Raw genomic sequence first — 26936 nt, forward strand, 5'->3', positions numbered from 1 at the left:
CAATTTTAGGACAGTCAGGATAGATATTAAATATAAAAACATCAAAATGTTTTTAATATTTAAGAAAAAAAATTAAACTCGATTTAATCAATAATAATTAGGATATTAGGTATACCTACTTATCCTTACATTTTTTATTTATTTTTGTCAAACTGTAAATTGAGTACATAAAAAAAAATATAGTATTACATTACAAAAAATTAAACATTGTAATTATAGTTAAGTATGAATAATTAATAAACCAAATTTACATATTATGATTCAACGTTATGGAATATGAGTTTCTAGTTTTAAAAGATTACATTTCAAAATTTCATTAGGATTTAAATTGTTAACAACAAAATTGATATGACTTTTTATAAACTCAGCATCTTCAATATTACCCCGGCAGTAAATGGTATTCAACAAAACTGTCCAAAGTTCAGATGATGTAGGGTATAAATGAATTCCTTTTAAAACGTTTCGAAGGCACATTTTCAATTCTCCTTCAAACAAGTTGCAAATGGTAGTCAGAACTAATGCATTTTTGAGTTCCCAAGTTTTGTGACTGATAACTGTAGCACATGTAAAAATATGCGAACCTAGTCCTCTTTTGCGCTTGGACTCATTGGCTATATAGTAATTCAATAATATGAAACCCAAGTTCACCCATAGATGAGCATTATCAGGATAAATATGAACATAACGGCTGATCAATTTCAAAGATATATTAGGTTGACGGTTTAAGTAGTAGAAATATGTTTCAAATCGAATAATATCTTTTAAGAACATAGGGTCACTCTTATGTGATATCAATTCTTGCAAGATAGTTCTAGATAGACTACTTTTACGTGTTATAATTCCCAGTGCAAATGTTGCCAATAATGCCTGTATGTTAGCTGTATTACTTTGTATACTCTTCAAGAAAAATGTTGTGGCTTTATCATAGTCTTCATGATTACTAAATGCTATTGCAGCCATAGCAAGAAAAGCAGTTGACACAATATTCATATCAGATTTATTTTCAGTCAACGATTCATAAGTATCATATGCTTCTTGGTACTGATCAGTCTTATAAAGTGCTAATGCCATTCCAAATTTATCATATAAATTCATTGAGTTCATTTGCTGATATTTTACTATGGCTTCTTGATAACATTTTCCTTTAAGAAGACTAAAAGCCATGTTTCTTTTCATGCATATTTGTGTTTCAGGTGAACAATATTTTTCAGCATATTTAGCAGTCTTTATAGCATTTTTATACATACCAGAGTATCTGTACAATATTGATAATGCGTTTTGTGCCCAACTATTTTTAGGATTTTTAGATGTAAGCCAAATAAGTAAATCAATATTATGTTGGATTTGATGAGTTGGAGTTAATACTTCTGCATCAGCTTCAATATGTTTTATGTTAGCTTCAGTATAATAACAAACGCTCTCTTCATGATATCCTAATGTGGTTGAATGATAAAACAAATCATATGATTTTACAGGATTTTCAAATCTAGTCAGTATTCCTTGCCCAACCCAACTATTTATAAGGGTTGGATCAATATGTTGACTCAAAGTAAAAGCTTCCTGAGCAAGATTTACATCATTGTGAATCATACAATTGATAGCCAAGTTATTATAAGCTATTGCATTTATTTCAATTTCCAGAGATTTAACAAAACAGTTATAACTCAGATGTTCATTTTTGATCTCGTCAATAGCTTCAATGATTCCCATAGTGTTCCAAAAATCTTTGTTTTTTGGATCTAATGATAAACATTTTTTAATAGCCACTTCTGCTTTGGATTTAAATTCTAATCGTTCGTTTTTATCAATATCTGTGTTCAGTGCATTTTTCAAATAACATTTGGCTAAATCGTACCAGACATATTTTTGTGCAGGATTTAAAGGCAATTTTTTAGATGTTATATTTAGTGCTTGTGAATAACACCTCCTAGAATAAGTATACAGTTGTAAGCCTTTCACTTCATAATCTTTTTGAGTCAAATTAAATATGTTAGATGGTAAATATATAACAGATAATTCTTCAGGCATCGTTGTCATAAACAAACATAAATCTCCAAACAATTTCCAAAGTAGCACATAACGGTTATCAATCAGTAATGCTTTATACAAATATTCACACGCATTTTTACATAAATCATAGCTTGCATGTACTTGACAAATAAAAATTGACTTGGCATGTTCTATAAACATTTTTGCTGTGCTGAATAATGCAATAAAATCATTAGAATAAGAGCTTACAATTTTGTAAAATAATTGAATACTAGAATCAACTTGACCAATACGATATTCAATTTTAGCTATTTGTAATTTTGGATATAAAAGAGATGGATCAATTTCTATACATTTAGAGTATGTAAGTTTTGCACCAATGAGTGATTCTCGTCCTAAAAGAGCATCGCCTAGACATTCATAACAGTTTGCATTATTTGGATCATGTTTAGTAGCAATTTGAAAATTGTCAACAGCTTCTTCATATTTGTTTAATTTCAAATAGTGAACACCTAATCTTAAAGAAGCCCACTTGACATTTTTCGATGTTTTCAAATACTCCAACAACGCCTCTTGTTCTTTTAATTTCGATAAAGTAAGGTATATATTTGATAAGGCAAGTCCATTTTCTTCATCATCAGGATTTAGGACCACAGATTTTTCATAGCAAGTCATGGCAATAGGTAAATGCTTTATTTCTCTGTAATAATGTCCTAACTTTGTAATTAAGTCACATCTATAGGGAGAAATCCGAGAAGCTTCTAAGTACAACTTTCCAGCCTCAGAAATGTGTCCTTGTTTCCACAATACATTACCAAATAGAAGTAATGCATCTGTGTCTGCTGATAAGTTATCAATACTTTTTAAAGAGTGTAAAGCATCATCTAGTTGACCGAATTCAGTAAAATATAACGATTCTAAAAAGATAAAGCGATCATTTCTATCACATTTATTCTGTAATGTGTTTAAATAGTTTTTTGCCGTCTTTTGATCATTTAAATTACAACTAGCTATAATAATGTATTCAATAAGTTTATTATTTAAATTATCATTAAACATATCAATAGCTAACTGACGTCCTTGTAAAGAACAGCACTGCCGAGAACAACAATAAGCTTCAATTTCCCACATAAGCATAGTCTGATAACAGGAAAATGTAGGTTTTAAAATTTTTTTTGCTTGTTGAACACATCGTATTACATCATCATAACAATGAATATTAATTTGGATTTCTGTTAATAAAAACCACGATTGCCATGAACGACTAGTCACTTGAAGAACTTTACGTAATAGTTTACGACTCTCTTCAAATTCGTTTAATCTTCTCAAAGCAATACTTTTAGCTATTAATGAATTTGGATTTGTTGGTTGTGCCAGTAGTAAAATTTCACATCTTTCTATAATTAATGAACTCATTTTTTCAATTAATTTTAAGATATTATCTTCAGGTTCAGTTATGGTCTTAATATAATTGCTGATGAATGATTCACAGTAAAAATTTATTGCAATAGCATTGTTATTATACATAGATAACATTTTTTCACATGTGTCTACAAGTTGTTGCCTTTTCCCTTTGGACTTTAATACAGGAATAAGTTTGCAGTAAATTTCAAATCTTTGATCATAACTATCATCTTCACATAATGCTAGATAAATGTTTTCTAAATGTTCATCTAAAGGAGAAGTTTCTTCTGTGAATGGAAACTCAACTAAAACTCTACATAAGGCCAAGTATTGTGGTGTTATTTCAACTTTTTCAATTTTTGGTAAAACAGTTGATATGAAAATTCCTAAATCTAGCTTTGTTTTATAATTCTTCCAAAGTTCAATACATTTTTTAGCACGTGTATTACACTTGGTCTCATCAGTTTCTAAATTCAATAAATTAGCATATGTATAGAATAACTGTTGAGAAACAGTAAGCTTATCACATTTTTCATAGTACTGCTCAATCCCTTGCCAGGCAAATAAATTGTTAGGAGATATGTCAATGACTTTTTGAAATTGTTGAATAGATTCATCTTTTTTAGATGGCATTTCTAGGAGACTGGCACCATAAAGAATCAAACCAGAAATATTTTTTGGATCGGTTTTTAAAATAGTTTTACATAATTTCGCTGCATCAGAAAAGTTTTTCCTCATAAATTCTTCTTTTGCAAGTTTCAATTGTTGTTTAATGTTGGTCTTATCCATCTTGTTAATAGATATGTTTAAATTTTGTATTATCTAAAAACACATACAGCACAAGTCAAAAAAGAATAGAAGCCTTAAAAAGATTAACTATATCTGTTATTGATCTTATAATCAACAGTATATTATAAAATCAATGCATTTATAAATATTACAAACATGGCAAATTTACTTTTTACAGAACCATTTTAAGAAAATTTTAAACTTAATCAACCTGATAAAGTAGATTTAATTTATATTTTATACATTTAAAAATGTGAATAATATCTGTATTCAGTTTGTTTCGGTTATATTAATTTTACATATTTTAAACATATATAGTAGAAAAAATAACAAACATAATATTCATATTTTAAATTTAATGATAATAAAGTTATATCTTTTAAGAGTGGTTTGATCTAAAAAAAGTAATTTTGGTTTGTTGCATGACAAAGATGTAATAGTTAGAATTATATTAAAAACTAGATTATTAATTTTCAATACCTACCTACTTTATACCTAAAGTAATATAATTAAATATGATTTTTTTTTTCTTAATAAGGAATAGTAACCAGCCCTGATTTAATCAAACATTTGAGTTATAGCGATCAATTTATTTTAAACTGTATAACTTGTTAATTGTAAGTGATCACTTTAACTTTTAAAAATGATCATCAACTTAAAGATCGTAAAATGTAATGTGCTCCTATTCTTATTTATATTTTAGTATAAATAAATAAGATAGATAAAATAATATATAATTATAAATGTTAACTCACTAAATTTAGTCAAACAAGCAGAACAATGGGAAGTGATGGTAAATTAATACAATGTTTACTAGGTTATTTCACTGATCACCAAATTCATATGTAAAAAACCTGCAAAATTTTAAATTGTATTAACAGTGAAATAATCCTTGATTATTACAAAATATGTATTCACCAGTATCAGTACCCACCCAATTGATTGAACTAGCAGAATTTTAAATCACATTTCACATCAATGTTACTAATTTCCATATTGACTTCCGTCTATTTCAAATAAAAATAACCAGAATATAAATATTAAATTGTAAATCAATCACATATTTCACAATTAAATAACTCGTCAATCAATAAATTATTATTAAAAGTAAACTCACAGTTCCACACTTCGTTCTATCAGAATCCGTGATAAAAATTAATATTACAAACTTATCATTTTTTATCATAAAACCAAGGTGGATATATATCCAATATATCCACCTTGCATAAAATTATCTGTTTTCTTTGATCAGAATGATTGGTGAATGCATCGTAAGTATATAGTAGTGAGTGAGTACTCCATGGTAATACCACAGAAACACAGAATTTTCAATTTATATTCTAGTAATACCTACTCCATGCCCCATGGTGAATGGTGATATTTTAATTCATAAAAAAATAATTTTTATTCTCCACACTGATTTTTATGTAGAAGTCTGTGCTTCTCCTTAATCACGGACCACGGCTTAAGATAAGAAAGCCGTGTCTTGGTAAACATTCGCTAAATTAACCGATTTTAAATTTTAAATTATCTTACACTAGATCCAATCAACTATGTAAGTTACATGATCCCAACATCCCGATGCAATATTTTTCACACCGGTTTGATCTAGCGAATTTGTAAATGGACTAAGCTAAGATATATCTTAAATCGTGCTCCGGGCCCTCCTGTCTATGGTCCATGCATAGAAATAGAACACTAATGTTCTATAATGGTAAATGTTAACAAAAATTAAATTTGTGATCACATCCCCCATCAAGGTTTCATATTTCGCCAAGAATAGGTTAAATTTATACGACGTGAACGACTGATTTTGATTTATGACCATGAGCATTCATATCCCTTCGATGAACGTTATCAATACTTATTCTATATTTATCTATTAAATTTTTACCTAAAAATATTATATTCAAATTTCATATTACAAACTCATTATTGTTAAATAAATACGTTATCGTTCCAATTAGTATCTATAATAGGAGGAATCAAGTTTATTGACCAAAATAAAATTATCAATGGACTTTATTGACAATTGTGAAAACAATTTTAACAAGTATTTTTCTGAAAACTTATATAATACAACGTTGAAAAAGGTACAATACATAATATAATAATACCCTTTAATAATTTAATTGTTCTAAGAATAAATTTAATCAACATAATACCAATTTAGTCAACAATATATTAAAAAAGAAAAATTATACATAGCAAGTGATTATATTTACATAATTTACTTCTTAAAAATTAATTCTTTTAATCCTATACTATTTTACAATTATACTTTGGAACTTACTTAAAAATATTATTTCAAATTTTAACAGATGATAAAATTCTTTATAATTTATTAATTTAATGAAAATTCAAACACTTTTGAATAGAACAGATGTATTGAAACAATTGTAATTTGTTTTCACATTCGAAAATAATGAATAATTTTACTTAGCTAGAACTTAATGTTAATATACTGAAATTAAAATAAGATCTTAAATTTAATTACCTATGTACCATACGTAATGTACATATGTACATTTAATACTTAAACACAAAATTAAGACTATTTATTGAATTACTCAGCCTTTTAATTAATTTTATGCCTAAAACAATAATCATAACTTTGATTTTTAAAGATTCGTTTGTGGTAATTCTAATTTTATTCAGTTACATTTCAACATAATTGTCTTACATATGAGGAAGTGGATTCAATTTAAAGGTAATAATTTTTAAATATTTAAATATATGTACAAATGTACCAATAGGATTTACAACAAATATTATTTTATCATATTTAAGCCAATATTTTTTATTAAAGATATGAAATAAATAAGATATTCTGTATAATATTAACAGTAGAATTCATATACTTAGAAAAGCAATTAATTAGGTGGTTTAGGAATGTTTTTCCTCCTGTCAATTTTATATTCACCAATAAATTGAATAGGTACTAACTTGAAAAATAAGAATAAAATTAACTCAATGTTATAGGAAACAGATGATTAAGTTTAATAACACAAACGATTGTTTAAGATCTCATAACATATCCTTTTCCTTAACTTAGGCATATCATCTTGTACAAAATCTAATTTTGCATCACGAGATAGATACTCTGCATTGACACAGGTAAATACTCCACAATCATAACCGTTTTCTTGTTTAGGACAATCTTCAGCATTCATTATTTTCCATCCGCTACAGTCAAGTTGTTCATTCTTCTTGTTCTCATGCTCTTGTTTTAGGTAGTCAAAAATAATATTTAAACAACGAGAATTTCCACCTCCTAAACTATCATAATATTTTACGGTTTTTTCAATGAAGTTCACACATACAAGACACCAATGGTTACCCAAATGAATAGGACTGAACATTTTTTTACATGCAAATATATCTTTTTTTCTTGACCACCGACGAACAGATTGATATCCTTGTTCTCTGTAAAAAATTAATATTAAAGTAAAAACAAGTTAAAAATGAATTAAATTATAAATTTTATAACTTACGATAATTTAGTATAAAAAAATGTATCAAATGAGTGTATATTAATTGGATCACGATCAACTATCATACTTAAATAATGATTTATAACTTCATCATTTAACCAAGCAGTAGGTGAATAAATAGTTTTTAAATCCATTCTTTTAATATTTTTCCCGTTTACAACATACTCATTTAATGGTCCTGACATTTTAAGTGCAATTGATTCACATATCTCTTTAGAATAACCAGGAAAAATAGCATTTATCTTTTGAGGTTCTATTTTACATAATTCTTTTTTCATAATCTCTAGTTTTTCTTGGAAAATATCTTCGGGTGATTTTTGCTGAGTTTTTGAAGTAGAATTTAAAATTGCAGCTGCTTGTTTCTCTTTGAATTTTCTTAGTATACGTTCATAAAATAATTCATGCTTGATTATTCTATTCTTGTGAAGACTTAATTCTGGAATGTCCAAATTTTCTTTACCAGATGTCTGAGATATTTTTGATTGATTTAAAACATTTTCTTTATGAATAGTTATTGGCGATCTAGTACTAGAAATTGAAGTGTTGATTTCTGGTTTTGGCGTAACATAATGTTTTAAAATCATTGCAAATGACTTATCTATGTTAGAATTAGTTGATGTATCATTAATTTTTAATGCGGAAAATCCACCTTCCATACTTGAACTTAATTTTTCCATTCCTATAAATTAAAATTATATTAATCTACATGTATATAAAAATGAATCACTAATTCCCTTAATCACAGCATCACATGCAAATCGGCTGGACCGATTTCGCTAATTCTTTTTTTGGCTTTATTCGTAATTATTAGGACAAGGTTTTAATGTAAGAAAAAGTTAAGAACGTTGCACGGAAAATTAAAATAATACCTGATTACTATTATTATTATTACTATTTTATTTACAGTAACCATGGTCTATGGTAACAATTTATTATTATTATTATATATTTTCCTCATTTTTGTCACATTTTTCACTGACGATTCGCACCTATTAGCAGCGTAATTTTATATAGCTTAAAGCCTTCCTCGACAAATGGGCTATCCAACACAAAAACAATTTTTTAATTCAAACCAGTAGTTCTTGAGATTAGCGCGTTCAAACAAACAATTTCTTCAGCTTAATCTCTATACTCTATATACATTATACAGGGTGATTTTTTTATCAAACAACACTCATTATTTCCAAAAGTATTCATTTTTTTGAAAATATTTTTTTACATAGTTTCAAATTGTTAAAAAAACAACATTTTTATAAAAAAATTATATTTTTAAATATTTTTTATCCTTATAATTTTTTAAGTTTTTTACATTTTTGAATGACAACATAGATTTTTAATTTCATATTCCAAAACAGAATAATTTTCTGAGTAATTCGATACATATATATCGAATTTAGGGTGAGTAATTTATGAGTTATACGTATTTAAAGTTTAGCTGCGCGGAGTGGAGTGGTACGGGGTTACCCCACAAAATGTTTGTCCACTACTCCGCTTGTCTAAACTTTGAATAAGTATAACTCATAAACTACTCACCCTAAATTCGATTTTTATGTATCAAAATACTCAAAAAATTATTCTGCTTTGGAATATGAAATTAAAAATCTATGTTGTCATTCAAAAAAGTAAAAAACTTAAAAAATTATAAGGATAAAAAATATTTAAAAATATAATTTTTTTAAAGTGGAATGACTATAAAATTATTACCTGACTAACTCACTGACTAATAAACGTAGAGCCTGAACGTAGATCGAGGCTTGCAAATTACATGGTACATTCGTACAATCATACCACAAATTTAGTGTGCAATAAGAAAGCATTTTAAAATGGTGCTTACACAAGATTTTTGAGAATAAAAATGGTCAATGAAAATATCCAAGTTTTGAATACCGTTAAACCAAATATTAAATAACAAATTAATCAAAATTCGAATGATATTATAGAATTGGCATTTTTAATGGGCAATGAACAGCACGGGGTCAGTTAGTTATTAATAGAATATAAAATACTCATAAAATAATTTATTTACCATTCATTGAAGCTGTAATTGAAGATTTATCTTCTAGTATAGCCTTAGAACTAGCACTTCTAACCATTTCTGTACTTCGGTTAGTAATAAGTTGTGGATTTGGTAAGCTATAAGCTGATATAATTTTAATTTTGCAATCTTCCTCATTACTTTCACTTAAATTTCTTGTTCTAACTGGTGATATAGTTCTTCTTGGATGCTGCCTGCTCTCAATAAGCATAACAGGTGGACTGGCTCTGAGTGGTACGGTGGAAAGCTCAGGTTCAGTAATTTCCACCTCTTCGGTTTCAGATAAAGATTCATCGCTGATTTCAACAATTTCTACAAGACTGTCATCCATGCGCACTCTTTTATTATTCAAAGATTCACATTCTTCATGTTTACGTTTTGTTGGTCCTCTAGGTCCAGAAAATCCAGCTTTGTCAGTGAACCATCTTTTTATATTTCGTAATGAATTGAAGAAACCCATAACACAAATGTAACATAAAGGATAATTTGAAATAAATATTGTACATAGACAACAGCTGAAATAAAAAAAAATAAAATTAGTTAAGTTATTTTTAAACATTTCAATTTAAATATTTAACTTGTTTAAATAATACATATTTTTGTAATAAAATTATCTATTGATTAATGCCAATGAATTATTTTGAAAAATTAAGGAATTTTTGTCAAATTAATTAATTATTTTTTAAGAAAAATGAAATAAAACTAATAATTTTCCAAAATACTTAGATTTATTTTAGATATCAAACTAACGTATATGGTATGTTTTCAATGGTAAAATAATTAATTAATTAATATACGTGGTAGATACATATAATAAAAAAACATAGGATATTTAATTAATTATAATTATTATAATTATAAATAAATTTTAGTTAAAAAAAAAATGTTAATTAATACATTCCAGTTAAAATAAATTAACGGTTTTACATCCTCCTTTTTATTTTTTAAATGACATAAGTCTTGGTTGCTTCTTTACATGTCAAGGTTTACATTCTAGTTTATTATACGAATATATTGATAGATAAGACAAAATGCATCAGTTAAACTAAAAAACGATTTACACTGAATTTTACTGATTTGTATCATAAAAAACTGGTAAGCTATAAATTATAACATACAATTGTACAACAAATAGCAGTGGATCATTTCATGTATTTCATCCAAATATTTATTGATACAATCAAAGAAATCTCATCAGTAAAAAGTGAAAATAAAATATCAAAAAAGTGATATTAAAAGAACAAAGTACAAGAATAATAAAATTAGTAAACATGACTTTTATTAAGCTTGTATCATTTAAATATTATTATAATTTACATTAATTATTATTTATTTACTGTTCAATATTTTAGACAATTCAATTAATCATTTTCATTTTTTTTCGAGGAATTTATTTTTTATTTTTTAGGCAGGATTCAGTTGATCTAAAAATAATAAAATGGGATTCAATTCACAAAATCTGCCAAATATTGGTGGAAGGGAGGTCATCCTTCTCATTCAACTAGATATTTACATACCTAACAAGATCCTATACATATAATTATGACACAAAAGCATTTTCCTAAACAAAAACCTATAGCTTATCAAGTCCTTATCGCTATTGATTTTAGTTTAAATTATATAGATATATTATTAACTACCTAGGCAGTCGTCGTTTTTGAGATCAACGAATTAAGGAAATACAATGTAGTGGGTACCTACTTAGTAACATGAATTTTTCAATTGACAAATGTGGCAGCACATTAGCTTTTGATACTTAAATAAATAGGTATAGAATGGATAGATAAATACTTACTATTATACAAATCGGCGAGTTTGGTAATATCTAAAATAAAATATGATGAATAATGTTGAACAGTAAGCTATGTGAATCAGTCAACAAATTTATATTTATAAATTTGGCATCATATTATATAAGTGAATAATAACTAATACACAAACATATTATTAATAAAATTATTCAATCTGTGAACTACTCTGAGACATCAACATACATTTAACTGTAAAAAGTATGAAGTAGAAGACAGTAGACACTAAAATTAATCAAATTGCTATCAGAACGTTCAGAACATCAACTATCGTTTATCGAGTATCCAGGTTTCAAGTATTTATATAGCATTTAAAGTTTAAACTATCAAATCGTGAGTAGTTTTACACGGAAAATAAACATTGATCAAATCAGTGTAGCCAACAATATATATATATTATATATTATATTTATATATTGTAAAATAATTTGTGCAGTATGAAGGCAACAGAACAATTCTCACAGATATATAAAATAAATAAAATAAAAATTTATTTTATATATCTGTAACAATACTACAGTTCTAATTGTGATTATGACCACGGTTTAAGGCACGGACTAAAATATACCTTAGTCCGTGGTTTAAGGTATATCTTAAACCGTGATAATGACACCAAATACATAAAGGATTTAATGATAATCATTCATGATAAGAAATTTAATTTCCATCACACATTTTTTTTTTCATTTTAATTTTTCATTTTTCAAATATTCAAAATTCAAATATCAAATGTCCATTCTTCATTACTGATAGTTTGAGTAATTTGACTCTTACTTCTTACTGCTCTTAGATACTTAATCAATATACAATATTATAATTTAGTATTCACTTCAAAAATTATAAGTATGTATAACTGGGAATCATGTTTAACTTTACATAAATAAAAATAAGAAAATAAAAATTTATTAAAGTTATAAATAAATATATTTAAATTATAGAATGTCTTTTTCGGCAACATGTTTGCTAAAAAAACAAAACCGATTACTAACTGCAATGAGTGTACGGCACAGAAGTCAACGTAGAAATTTGGGGAAACCTCCTGGTATTGCAAAAACATTAGAAGAAAGAATGGAAGGTATGTTACTGTACTAGTACTACATTTGCGCACAATAATTTAATAATTATTAAAATATCATGTATTTAGAAATGAACTTTAAAGATCCAAAAATTCACTTTAAAATTGACATTGGATTACCTACACCTCAGAGAGACAAAAAAACTGAAACAGCAAAGAGAATAGAGTTTATAAAAAAATTAAAATGCAATGCTGAACTTGAAAAATTAGCCAGAAACAATGAATGTATGTATATATAATGATATTTAGTGAAATTTCCTGGTATATAAAGAATTTTATAGTTATAAAAATATTATTATGAATAGGTATTCTACTATTATTTAATTTTGTTTTAATCAAATTATATTTATGTGCTGATTTTAAAAAAATAACTTATTAAATAATGTACTATTTTCGAACTAGGTATGATACTTTTAAGATTTTTTTTTTATGAAAGTTTATTTGTCAAGTTGTTATAAACTTGTACCTAATGGTCCTAATGCATATTAAGGTAGGTTTAAAGGGGTCATTAGAGGGGCTGTGAATTTTCAAATATGGAATAATAAAATAAAAAAGTTATATGAAATATTCTTTTTTGTATAGAAAAGTTTAAATTAGATTCTAATTATTAGAGTAAAAAAAAACATTTATTTACTATCTACATGTTAAAAGTTTTTATTTTAATTTAAAATACTGGTCCATAAAGGTATGAGAAATTTTGTTGGAAAGGGCCATAAGTCATCAGTTAGCTTGATAAAGGGGCGCTGAACCAAAAAGGGTTAAGAACCACTGGTATGTTAGGTATATATTAATTTGATTTAGTTTATATAATCTATTAATACCTCAAAAAATTAAAATACTTTTAAAATTGTATCATATTATGATATATTGCTGGTAGAATTTTTTATTTACAAATTAAAATACTTATAAAGAACATAATAACATTTAATTTTCAAAATTGGATGTAAAAAAATATTACAACTAGATTTTCAATATTTTTTAATTAAGATATTAACAACTATTTCTACCCAACAAATAATTTTGAAAGTTATAGAGAATAATATAGTAAATTATTTATTATATACATTTGATAAATTTTTAATTATCTACAGTTATATGTTTTTTGAGTTGCACCAAAAAGTCAAATTGATTTTCTCAAAACTGAATCTGTGCAAGAAATCCCAGTTTTTCCTTAAATTTTAATACTTGCCTTTTTTTTCATTTTACTCTCCTAAAGTATCAAATAAACCCACTTTATTTCTAGAAACCATCCTTATTTTTCAAATTGAAGCTTTTTTAGTTAAAAGTGATAACTTACATAATATAACTAAAACATACACTGCTTATTGGAATTTCAATATGTTATATGCTGATACTTCACCCAGAATCTTAAATAATTTTATCTTCAATGGTTTTATGATATTTTTTATTGTTTACGTTCTTTGAAAACATATCTATAATAAGCCACACAAATTAAAAATTTTCAAATTATTTAAAAAATTAATACAGTATATTAAACTAACCTGATGTTTATGGCATAATTAAATTCATACATGATTATTTATTGTGTTTAGTACCAGTATCATTGGACGAAATATCTAATGATTGGTCAAAAACAAATGCTCCATTACATATAAAAAAAGTAGCAGAGTACTATGGTATATTTGAACATCTATTTGGAGATGCCTATTTTACGCCTTACATTCAAATGGATATTAATTATGACTACAACTCGAAAAAAGTGCCTGTTTATCGAGGAAATATTATCAAACCTGTAGAGGTATTTATTATATTTTGCATTTTTTTCTAATGTGATACAATTATTTAATTGTAATAGGCTCTGAGTTGTCCAGAAATACATTTTGAAGCCCCTGAAAATACACTATGGACATTAATGCTTACAAATCCAGATGGACATTTACAAAAAGAAAATTCTGAATACATCCATTGGCTAGTGTATGCATTTTACATAAATTCTATTTTAATTTAAAACATCAGTTACTCTTATAATTTTTAAATATAATTTTGTTTAGGGGAAATATACCTGATGGAGATGTTAATAAAGGCGAAACCGTGTTTAATTATTTACAACCATTTCCAGCTAAAGGTACGGGGTACCAAAGAATGATTTTTGTTCTTTACAAACAATCCACAGAAATAGATTTTTCTTCAGTAAAATCAGTTAGCGAAAAGTAAGTTTTTAAATAATAAACCTATCATGTTAGATTAATATTAAATGGATGGGCAAAAGAACCTTTACCTTTAGTGCCATGCAACTTCATTAAAACACCTAATATAATGTATATTATATTTTGTATTTGTTTGACTATGGTAAAATAAATCATAGTCCATCTATATTATATAATAATTTGTAAAACGATAAATATTAATATACATTATAAAAGAAAAACTTTTAATAATTTATTTTTAGAGTAGATTTGGCTAAAAGAACATTTAGTACTTTTGATTTTTATCGTTCTTATGAAGATATTTTAACACCGGCTGGATTAGCATTTTATCAAACCGATTGGGACAATTCATTGACAAAGTTTTATCATGATCAACTTTCAATGCAAGAACCAGTTTATGAATATGATTTTCCATCTCCATATATTAAACCACAAAAATGGTTCCCTCTTAAAGAACCATTCAATTTGTAAGTTGATAATAATTTATTATTAGTTTTAAATATTTTATAATAATTCAATTGTAGATACATGGATAAATATCGCGATGAAAAACAAATAGCTAAAGAGTTTTTAATAAGGAAACTAAGAAAAACACATCCATTCCAAAAGCCTGAGCCACCACTTAAGTATCCAAATGCAGTGCCATTTAAGAAAACTACTCCGTCTTGGTTAAAATTAGAGATGAAAAAAGAACGTTTGAGATGGGGACGTGTGAATGATTACTAAATTTTCAATAAATTAATGATTTACTTAGTTTAAATATTTACATATTTGTTCATTAAAAAATAAAATAATTTTATTAAATTGTATTACTTTATATCTTTGTTAAGATTTTAACCATTTACTTTTAGTTTTAATAAAAAGACATCAGTATGGTCATTACCAAATGCATACACTTTGAATAATCTTGGAGTAAAACTACACATTATAAATTTATAAAGAATAATTTTTTTGAAGTTATGCATATCAGTCAGCTTAATATAACTGAAATCTATTTAATATTAATTTTAATTATTACTTTTAACTTTCAAGTCAAATAATAGGTTAAATACTAATATTTAAACCCTAAAAATAATTTTCTATGAATTTGTTTATCCAAGTTGCATGTAGTTCCAAAAGAGAAAATTTCTTTTAGGCTAGGATCACGATCACACTATGTGTTTTGTCGATGCAACCGCAACATGTTGCGGTTGCGTCCTGACAGTTTTATACGGCTCTGCAAATCAGTCTAGTCTGACTCTGATAACGCGTTTTATATTTAAGAAAAAAAATTAAAATAAAAACCTATTAACCTATTTTATTTTAATGTTTTGTGGATCGGCTCCGGTTGGTCGGCAACCGACAAAACACTTAGTGTGATCCTAGCCTAAATGGGATAATAAACCTATCTTTTACTATTTTACATGTAAAATAAAAATGTATGTATAATTCAAAACATTTTATAAGGCTAAAAAAATTATGTATTGTTTCTGTAATTATCAATTAAAATTTAGCAAGAAAGTTAATAATATACTATTGATTTATAAAATGAAATACTCATAGTTAGATCATAACTTCAAATCTCAGTTCAATTTTTATTGTTATTTTTGCAAATTTAAATTAAATAATTTATACAAACATAAATATTTATTTACAAATACAACTAATTAGTTATTTCAATAACTACTTTATATTTATACATGTTACAGACTAATAAAAAATAAAATGGAAAAGGCAATATTTATCAATTATTCATATTATAATATCATATTAGCACGAATAGAATACATAAAACATTTTAAATTTAACAAATGCAACTTAATGAATAGTCAGAGAAATTAGCTACAGTTGAAAAAGTATGAAATGTAATGTATCACTTATAAAGTCATAATTATAATATATAAAAATAAAACCTTAATAGTAAAACAATAAATGTTATAATTAAAATGATATATATTACCTATTAAATGTTAGTAGGGGGAGTAAAATGTAAAAGAATTCTCGTCTTTTAGTTTAAATAAATAACTTTTTTATGAACAATTATTTTCAACTGTGTTTGCATTAATAAACAGCATTTTATCTACTAGATCTTGGTTTATTTGTGATCTTTTAATATAATACAGAGTTTGCAACTCTAGGGGTAATTTACTAGATGATCCACTAAGAGCATATACAAAGTGTTTTCTTGCAAGCCTTATGAGATTTTGACATTTTGATGACATTCGAGACCACCACATAAGTGGACACTCTTCAAGACAAGGAGTTCGCTCAGATTCATACTGAGCAATTTCTAAATTAAGTCTATCTTCAAGTGACATATTATGTTTATTAACAATAGGAGAACTTTTTACATTAGCAACACTTCCAAGCAAGAATCCAATACCTAAACAACCATAAATAAAATTAATTGCAATTATACTTATAATTATTTTAAAAATGTTATTTTTATATATTACTATTGAAACACTAACCTGAAATTCTAGGTTTTTTAGACACATCTGGGTCAATTTCTGTCACATTTGATTTAGTATCATAAGGCACAGAACCTTCGGTTTCAACCATTTTTACTAATTCTTGTTTTATTGTTGGAAGATGTTCTTCGCCTTCAGTCATAGGAAAATCTTTGAATCTTGGATCTAATAATGTTGCTATGTGTAAAAATGTTTGAACATCAATATTATTATACCTAAAAATTGATATGGTTAATAAGTAAATCATTAAAAACTATTGATGATATTATATTATATTCTTACTTCCAGTGAAGTTCGTTGGCAAACGTATTTTTTAAACTGGCAGCAAGATTTGAATCATTGGGTTTTACTTTCAGATGGTGGCTTGTTAACTGATTAATTAAAGGTTTTAATAATGATATCAATGGTATCTTTTCTTCGCTAAGAGTAGTAACAGTAACTTTTAAAGGCTCGAGAGTTGTAACAACATCTTCAATAACTGACCAGTCTTTATCAGTTAACAACTCATGTGGAAAAAATCCAATGTCCAAGGTATTGCATAAACTTTTTATGGTCTCTTTCCGTTGAACAAAACGTTCTAAATAGTGGTAAGTAGTTGTCCAAATTTGTGGGTATTCTCTACTAAGAAATGAATTAAATACTTGAACAACATTATCCTGAACTGTGACAGATGTTAAAGCATTATGGTGATGTAGTTTAGCAGAAACTGTTCTACATTTTGTTAAAACATTTAATACTTCTTCAGTTTCAAAACAACTTTTGGTACATAAATTCTAAAAATATATATAATAATAATTAAATTACCAAATAATTAAACTATTCTTAATGCTCTTGTAGTTACTTTAAAATTGTTTATGAATGTTTACTTTTTGTCAAAAGGCTAAATCCATAAAATAAATAAAATAAAATAATCTTAAATTGTACACACTTGTAATTCATAAATTAGGCAAGGTATCAAAACAAAACCTTGAGTTCTCAACGCTGCATCTAAATTATTATTTGTAAATGCTTTGATGACAGTTTTTACTTGATCAATATTAATGTTCCAATTTATAAACAATGAACCCAATATTCCACACCATTCATTAGCAGTTCTGTTAGGATTACATAAAATTGTGGCTAGTTGTTTAATACATAAACCTTCTTTGTCCAACTGTATATATTAAATAATAAAAAATTAGAATATTTTTAAGTTATAAACTCTCATAAATTAAATTACCTGTTGGAAAAATACACTTATTGTAATATAAACATTTAAGCTAGAACATTTCCATTCTTCTATACCTAATGCAAAAGTGCTGCAACTGTTTGAAATACTATTAAGAACGGTGGATCTGGTAGTTTCATAAATTCTTGGTATTATGTACTGTTCTAATTTATATTTTCCTGGAATTTCACATGGAGACCTTAATGTAGCAATAAGACGTTGAAAACCCTTACCTTCTACAATATCTGGTAAATGAAGATCAGTTATAACAAATTCAGTAATTGCATCTGATACAAGTTTATTGATCACATCATTTGACTGAAAAACAAAGAATTTATTTTGTATATTTTATTTAAAGTAGATAGTGAAAAAATAATTTACAACAAAACAAAATTTTATTACTTTATTGTTAATTAATTATATTTATAATAAAGAAAGATTTAAAATAATATTAATTAAAAATACCTACTGAATTATCAATATCTTGAAAAATAACCGACATCTGAGGAGTTTGTTCTTGGATATTAGCAACATTTTCCCCAACAAACTGTTCATTAATTTCTCCTTGTATGTATACATCCTGTTGTTTTATCCTGCAGTTTGACCTATTTACATCCACTTGGCCTTCAGAAGTAGCTAATAACATAAGTTCATTTTTGCCATGCCTTTTTTTTGGGCTTCCATCTTTTGAGGACCCCATTTCCAATACCATTAGTTCAGTCTTATGTCTGCTTTGTAAGTGTACTCTCAAGTTGGTAGTATTACTTTTATAAGCAAACTGCTTTTTACAAAGTATGCATATAATCCTATCTTGAGTAAGTATAGTACCACTGTCTGACGCTGGAAACCCAAAATACTTCCAATAGGGACTATGCATACGCTTTGGTACAACCAATTTTTGATAACTGACAGTTTCGGTGTTAGAACGGTCTGGTTGTATTTTAGTATAAGGACGTTTGCTTTTTTTTTTTTTGCCATCTGTAATATTAACCATCGTGTTTAAAAACTACAAGAAATTATTTGATAAATTGTTTTTTGATTTTGATTTTTTTTATGAATTTTAACACAATACGTTTTTTTATAAAATTCAAATAAATCCACTGCTTACTGTTTGATGTTCCAGGCGGAGTTTGTGATGTCGATTGTAAAAATGGGTTTAATTCAATTGATATTTTGTTACTCCGATTCATAATGAATTTATACTTAAAATTTGCCTCCAAAATTCGGATATTTTATGAACTGTTGACTATCGATAATACGATAATTATATTGCTTTTATCGAAATCAATTTTCGTATAGGAGTATAAAACAACAAAGGAAGAAATAACCTCCATACAGAAAATCAAAACCTGAGTAAAAAAACATCGATCGATGTTCTAAGTTTGTTAGTGAGATATCGTTTCCAAACAACTCCTTAACGGGTCGTATTCCAGTGCAGCCAAATGTCGATTATAAATAATACCCAATTTTAAATATCAATTAATTTACTAAGTAATAAATAGAAGTTTTGATAACATTATATCAAATAAATACAAAAATAAACAAAATTAAAACACAACACCATGAAGACTAAATATATCTCTAGTCTTCATGCAAAACATATTGACCGATTGACCGCCATGATACCAAAATTGAAAATAGGGTCTCACCAAATTTTATCGGTTATCACCGTCACAGGGTTTTTCATAGGTTTATTTTTAAAATGACTTGAAATTTCACACTTACATTTTAAATGGCTTACTTAACATGTTAATTATATTTTTGAACTAATTATAAATGAAAGTAAAGAAACCACAAAATGAACCTCGTACGCCATACGGAATTTACCTACTAAATAATTACCTATGACTATTATCTTTAGATTTAAATTGGTCCCTCAAAACTAAAAATCTTCACAAATAAGAACCTATTATGATCTCATCGGTTTGATTTTCTAAGTGTAATGAAATTGCATGAATGCCATTAATTTCTACCATAAACTAATTGAAACCAATACCTACCTATTTATAAATTTAGATTTAAGTATAAATCAATACATTTAAATAATATAATGATAATGATAACTTATACAATATTCAACATAGATTACATTAACTTGTAAAATAATGAGTTATTACATTATATAAAATACTCAAATACTCAAAATTCAAGAATTTAATTTAACTATTTATTTCTAACTTTAAGGTCCTCAAAAAAAAACATGTGGAACAGTAGTATTTTCTACATGCAAATATGCAATACACTTTGTTAGTTTGTTAGTATAATTCTTGTATGATTTTGTGTATGTTCTCTACCTTTTGGGCATAAGTGCATAACATATAGACATATAGTACATCCACTTCTTCTACCTTTTTTTAAAATTATGTTGGTTATAACTAGGTGTAATTTCTGTAAATTGTTGGCTTTCTAGTCAATTGTTCCGCAAGTCTTTTTCAAAATTATGTGACAGACATTGTTGATGAAGTTACTTTATTAGTCCTGTACTATAAATAATATAATTCATTAATAACACTAACATTTAGGAGTAAGTCAAGTGCAACTTTTCTACACTTTGAAGAGAATTAGAATAAGAGCTCATTTGATCTGATTGGTCTATAGATGTTTTCACCAATATTGTAATCTAAAACAACTCTTAGATTTTGAATTTATTTTTCTGTTTTTGTTAAATAAAATATCACTATAAAACATTAATTAATTACATTTATCTTGTCAATTTAGTACTAAAACGTTTGTTGAACTTTTCAGTTCTTATTGAGATAATTTTTTCTCTTTAATTGTTTTGATTTTATTTCTAAAGGGTTAGGCTTTCTATTATTTCTTATGGTTTTTACTAAGTGTGTTTTCCTTGACTGCAAAAGTTCTGCTAATTTAATGCTAGAGTAACAATTATCAATGTCTAACATTCTACCATAATCTAAGTATGGCTCAGATAAATCCATGACTACATTAGTTTCAACACTATTAATAATTGAATCCTCTTTTTCAGCATATACTTTAATTGCTATAGTACAGCAAGAAGAAATACTCAATTTAAATTTCTTTAACCTGTCTCTTTTACTTTTTATATATTGTTTGAAAACAAGTCTCCTCATAAATTATACCAATAATTCATCGATGCATAATTCTTCACTTATATAATTATATGTCGCATATAATTATATGAGTTAAACATGATATCATCATTAAGACTACTTAATTTGTACTATTTATTTGATTTATCAGCACTTTCATTGTCAACAAAGTGGATCATATCATTTTAAAAGATTCAAAATCATTTGAAACGATTTCGGCTCATTATTATTCAAAACGTAGTATTAAAAATACTTAAATACCTGATGTGCTCCAATATAACTCATATGAAGGGAGTGAGACCAATCCTGACCAAATTAACAGACTAAAAAAATCTTCGATCTCATATGGGTCAGTGACATACCATTTTTTAATACGTGCATGTAGTGATACAATATCACTTTTTGAAAACATCTCTTGAGCTGCAAATGAATTAGTTTCCACAACAATCTTCTGTATTACATCATCATTTATCACTAACAATACAGTTATAAAAATCCATCGGTGTTTCTTCTAGGAGCACGTCAATGAGATCTGGGTGTAATCCTACACATTTATTCTAATTATCAAAAAACAAATTGTTAATAATTATAACATTGTCATCAGGTCTCCATGGACGAGAAGCTTGTGGCTCAACAGTTGTATTATAGTTCAGGGACAACGTTGACAAGGAATAGGTGATAATAAGTTGTCAGATGCATTTATATGAAAAGTATCTAAAATATTACCTATAGTTGTATAAGACTAAAATATACTATTATAACATAGCCATAGGTGATAAAAAGAAGTTCTATTAACCAGATTGTATGTCATTATTTCAATCACTAAGATCATTTATTACAGACAATAAATCAATATCTATAATAATAAAAGTATAAATAAAAGTAATTAATATATTTTATAATTTTATGTACCTAAGTATTTTGTATTAAGAAAAGTATTAGTAATTACCAATATTTGTTGATGGTTTATTACATTATTATTATCAAAATGAATAATATTTAAATCAAAATAGGTACAAGTACAATCTAAAATTATAATTAAGAATCATAAATTATTAACGTTTGTTCTTTGGTTGTACTATTATAATACTAACCAAAAGTATGATTTCCACGGTTATTCCAGGTTGGATCCTTGTCACAATCATCTACATCTTTAAAATTAGACTCCAACATTAATTGCTTTATCTCACTTGAACCCACAACGATAATGTGTTAAAATAAAGTAAAATTAAATAATTGTTTTAATATACTGCGAAAATGCGAATTACGATTTACGACCACAATATTTTCGGATTTTCTATGCGCTCCCCATGAGAACCATAGAGTAATATTACTCTATGATGAGAACCCATAGATAATAAATTTTAATCTATGTGAGAACCATGATTTAAGATATACTTGGATAATACAAGATTTAAGTATAGATATCTTAAATCGTGATGAGCATGACAAAATAGATTATATAGATATTAATAGATATTTTGTCATGGTGATGAGAATTGAACCACAGCAAATACTGTACATGTACAGTATTTGACCACAGTTTGGTGGTTCGGTCGAAAAATAGGTAATCGAAAAAAAAGCCCCAGAAAAAAAATACGGTAAAAAAAAGCCCCGTACTTACTAAATACATATTAACACTTATTAATTATACCTAGTGTACATTTTATAATTTTAAATTTTTATATACTTTTATATCATAATTCATAATAATATTTAATAAAATAATACACCAAATATTTTAGACTATATAGGTATAAATATAATACATTTGAAATATAAAAGATTAATATATATAGCAGTAAAAGTAATTGTCATTTGACTTTATCTTAAAAATGATGACCCTATCTGGAAACTATTATGGGTATCTATAAGTATCTACAACATTTTATGTGGTTTTTTTGGTTCATATATCTAGTTATTGTTGTGATTATTTTTAGTTAAAGGTGTGTAAGTATTCTCTATCTGTTAAGTATGATATTCTCTTCAGTACGAATTTTTCGTTCATCTGGTTATATTCGTATAAAATTTTGGTTATTTTGAATAAATAGTGCGGATATACGATATAATGGAAGTGATTCGAAATAATAATAAAAAAACCTCAGATTGCATACGGTGGATATTAGAACAACATTCAAAAAGAATGCAATACTATGATTCGTTGGAGATGTACTAAATCAAGTTCAATGAAGTGTCCCTGTATTTTATAAACAGATTTAAATATAGATAGTCCAACTTTACTCTCCATTGAACATGATCACGTATACGAGGCGAATGAAAACATGGTTTCTATACAGTAAAAATTCAAAAAATTATGAAGGCTAATGCCAAAATATCTAACAACGCACCTAGTCAAATTTTTTCAAGTACCATACTTTATGTTCCGGAGAGTGTAGGTATTAGCCGAATCGCTAAAAGAAAATTACTTAAAAAGAACTATTCGAAATCATAGAGGGTATAAAAATCTACTAAAACCGAGATGTCTGTCAGAAATAATTGTTGAAGGTAAATTAAAATTTTTAAAACTATTTTTTAAATATTCGCTTAATTCTTAAGCAAGATATTTGAGTAAAAATAAAATAGTAAATAGAAAATAAAAAAAATATTGTTGAAAATTGTATTTAGATTCCCTAATATCCAAATACTTATTTATCCAACGTATTTGAATTTTGAGTATTACTCAAATACTTTTCAAATACTTATAAAAAAAAATAATAATCCGATGATAAAATGCTAAGTCGTAAACATAATATTTTAGTTCTCAAAATTCATAATCACTTCATTTAAACTTTAATCTATGAAATAAATTATACAGTTTAAATGTCTGGTTTTATAGTATAAATATTTTTTCGTGTATAATTTGCGAGATGTGACATTTTGATTTTTAATAAAATAATATATTTAGAAGTATAAAAATATTTCAAATAAATTAGTATTCAATACCGTAAAAAAGTATTTGAATACCAATATTTAAATACTTTACACCTCTGCGGCCAACAATTACATTATTAAAATAGAAATTGATTATTAAAACATATAGGTACTTATTTAATTCAAAATTTAATAGGTGAATATAAAGAATAGGATCAAGAAAAATTTTTACTTTACGATAACGGCTCAAATATCTGCAGTGAAAGAATTATTATGTTTGCCACCAATATAGGATTGTGTTTACTAGCTGAGTTGGATACATGGTATAGCGATGGAAACTTTGGCCTGGCTCCTGAATTTTTTAAACAATTATATGTGATACGTGTACAAAAAAAATCAGTGTTTGGTACAACTGTTTATTGTATTCTTGAGCGAAAAACTCAAGTTATACACGAGGAAATGTTAAATATTATAATAAATGAATGTAAAACTCGCGATATGTCATATGTATCCAGCTCTATAAGATACTTATACTTGGATTTTGAATTAGGTGTAATAAATGTCGCTAAAAATATTTTAGGAAATCACATTACAATAAATGGGTATTTTTATCATTTGTGTCAGTCCACTCATAGGAAATCACAAAAACTTGGTTTGGAAACCATTTAGGTACAAAGAAGATAGTGAATTTAGAAAATATTGTGGTATGATTGATAGCTTAGCTTTTCTGCCCCTGGGTAAAGTGCTAGATGGAATGACGTGCTTAAAAGAAAATATACCACCTCATGCAGAAGACCTTTTGTTTTATTTTGATTACTATTACGTAAATGGTACATAAAGGCGAGTAGGAACTGCGTCGTCCTCGCGTTTGCGTAAAATACCCCCCATAGGTCAAATGCTTGCATGTCTAGGAATATTTCAAAACAGTATTTCTTCTTTTTGAGGGAGGTAGCAGTATTAAGATCGACGACTCTATACAGTTGGTGGAATGTAGCGTTTTAAGGGCAATAACCAAATTAGAATTCAGGGAATCGCGGAAAAAATGACCACGGAAAAAAAACCCACGGAAAAAAAACCCCCCAAAAAAAACCTACGGAAAAAAAACCCAAACTAAAAAACACACGCCGGAAAAAAAGCCCAAAAAAATATGTTATACATAATATATTTACATTTATTTATAAATACATATTTTAAATAATATTTACAGTAGTAAAATATAATACTTTATTAAATTATACATACATACATACATACTTTTTAGCAATTCAATTAAATTTTATAATGTTTTAACTTAGCTTTTTATTAATTATCATTATTATACAGTTAAGTTAATTTTAATTTTTTTATGTATAGGTATAGCCTACAAGTTATTATTATAATTAACCTTATAATTCAACAATTTAATATTGTATAAAAGTAGTATTAGTAGTACTAATAGTATTAACTATTGATTGTTATCGTTTTGACACTATTTTATTATTGTCTCAAATGATAAACAAATGTAATCAATGATTATTAATTAACCCTTAATCAATGTTGATTTTGCTTAAATGAGTTTAACTTTTTTTTTATAGACTACTATCGAAAATTATTTTTTTAAATTATTATATTATTTAATTATTATGACTATGCGATCTCTCGTATTATAATTATTAGTTATTATTATGTTACCACAAACGAAAATATTTTGTATTTTTAATATTTTGTTCCTATGTTCTATTAAATAATTATATGATAAAATTATTTTAAAAATATTATTATTTATTATTAAAAATATATTATATGATTGTAAATCCATTGTATAATTAACAATCAACTACAGTTTATAAAATATTTCATAATATAAGATTACAATGATAGCACTTTTTTTCCATGGGCTTTTTTTCCGGTGTGTGTTTTTTAATTTGGGTTTTTTTTCCGTGGGTTTTATTTTTTGGGCTTTTTTTCCGTGGGTTTTTTTTCCGTGGTCATTTTTTCCGCCTCCCGAATTCAGGTATACCTATATTTTTTCGTTAGAAATTGAATGTAGTCTTTTGAGGAATATTTTTTCCATAATTTTTGCAAGTATACTGGTAAAAGACTATTTGGTCTATAAAAGTCTGTTTTATCAGGAAATTAATTATATTTAGGTATTGAAATAATAATTGCATTTTTTTTTTTTATATTATATAATTATACATTTTCTTCTTATTTTTTTTAAATATATAATATTATGATGTAAGTATAAAATAAGTAGGTATATCTATTTATTTTTCTGTAAAATGTATTTAATTAGTTTTAAATTTTTTTTTTTTCAAATAAATTGAACATTTGTTGGACGCACTTTTTATTAACGTAGAAAAAAAAATTAATTAAATTGATTAATAAATTTAATAAAAAGTAAAACGTTCTATACGATTGGTGTAAATGATATACCTAATGTTAATATTAGATACTATACATAAACTAAGTCATAATATTCTAAGTAGTAAGTATAGTGAGTATAAATAAACAGAATCTGTGGGACACTTCCCTACACTTATAAGTGCTGGAGAATAACATCACCGATCAGTTATAAGTAGGTAGATACCTATTA

General features: G+C 26.2%; 4 protein-coding genes and 2 pseudogenes across 7 annotated transcripts; 3 read left to right on the forward strand and 3 right to left on the reverse strand.

Moving 5' to 3' along the window:
* Positions 1-82: 82 nt before the first annotated feature.
* On the reverse strand, positions 83-5325 carry LOC114124581 (tetratricopeptide repeat protein 37). Of its 2 annotated transcripts, none has more exons than XM_050210624.1 (3): positions 5117-5325; positions 4938-5036; positions 83-4215 (listed from the first exon to the last, which is right to left on the reverse strand). In XM_050210624.1, the coding sequence occupies exon 3, from the start codon at positions 4180-4182 to the stop codon at positions 268-270; it is 3915 nt and encodes a 1304-aa protein (XP_050066581.1). In that variant the 5' UTR covers positions 4183-4215; positions 4938-5036; positions 5117-5325; the 3' UTR covers positions 83-267. The 2 variants fall into 2 exon arrangements, with proteins under 2 accessions (XP_050066581.1, XP_027843674.2); XM_027987873.2 differs by having other exon boundaries at positions 5101-5325.
* A 1831-nt stretch (positions 5326-7156) lies between these two features.
* On the reverse strand, positions 7157-11807 carry LOC114124595 (uncharacterized). The gene is made up of 4 exons (XM_027987893.2): positions 11507-11807; positions 9703-10226; positions 7677-8355; positions 7157-7608 (listed from the first exon to the last, which is right to left on the reverse strand). Exons 2-4 carry the CDS (start codon positions 10169-10171, stop codon positions 7182-7184), a joined length of 1575 nt encoding a protein of 524 aa, XP_027843694.2. The 5' UTR covers positions 10172-10226; positions 11507-11807; the 3' UTR covers positions 7157-7181.
* Positions 11808-12166: 359 nt separating this feature from the next.
* On the forward strand, positions 12167-15579 carry LOC114124579 (39S ribosomal protein L38, mitochondrial). The gene is made up of 8 exons (XM_027987870.2): positions 12167-12362; positions 12458-12594; positions 12664-12819; positions 14148-14353; positions 14411-14529; positions 14607-14765; positions 15005-15229; positions 15287-15579. The coding sequence occupies exons 2-8, from the start codon at positions 12459-12461 to the stop codon at positions 15486-15488; spliced, it is 1203 nt and encodes a 400-aa protein (XP_027843671.2). The 5' UTR covers positions 12167-12362; position 12458; the 3' UTR covers positions 15489-15579.
* A 737-nt stretch (positions 15580-16316) lies between these two features.
* Positions 16317-22778, reverse strand: LOC114124578 (E3 SUMO-protein ligase ZBED1). Of its 3 annotated transcripts, none has more exons than XM_050210701.1 (7): positions 22585-22778; positions 18889-19397; positions 18432-18737; positions 18141-18365; positions 17495-17985; positions 17213-17427; positions 16317-17124 (listed from the first exon to the last, which is right to left on the reverse strand). In XM_050210701.1, the coding sequence occupies exons 1-7, from the start codon at positions 22661-22663 to the stop codon at positions 16772-16774; spliced, it is 2178 nt and encodes a 725-aa protein (XP_050066658.1). In that variant the 5' UTR covers positions 22664-22778; the 3' UTR covers positions 16317-16771. The 3 variants fall into 3 exon arrangements, with proteins under 3 accessions (XP_050066658.1, XP_050066644.1, XP_027843670.1); XM_050210687.1 differs by lacking the exon at positions 22585-22778 and adding an exon at positions 21752-22231; XM_027987869.2 differs by lacking the exon at positions 22585-22778 and adding an exon at positions 19528-19851.
* Positions 22779-23558: 780 nt separating this feature from the next.
* Positions 23559-24174, forward strand: LOC126548849 (uncharacterized; annotated as a pseudogene).
* A 46-nt stretch (positions 24175-24220) lies between these two features.
* On the forward strand, positions 24221-25304 carry LOC114124599 (uncharacterized; annotated as a pseudogene).
* Positions 25305-26936: the final 1632 nt, after the last annotated feature.

This window comes from Aphis gossypii, chromosome 1, assembly GCF_020184175.1.
Source record: "Aphis gossypii isolate Hap1 chromosome 1, ASM2018417v2, whole genome shotgun sequence".
NCBI classification, from domain to species: domain Eukaryota; kingdom Metazoa; phylum Arthropoda; class Insecta; order Hemiptera; family Aphididae; genus Aphis; species Aphis gossypii.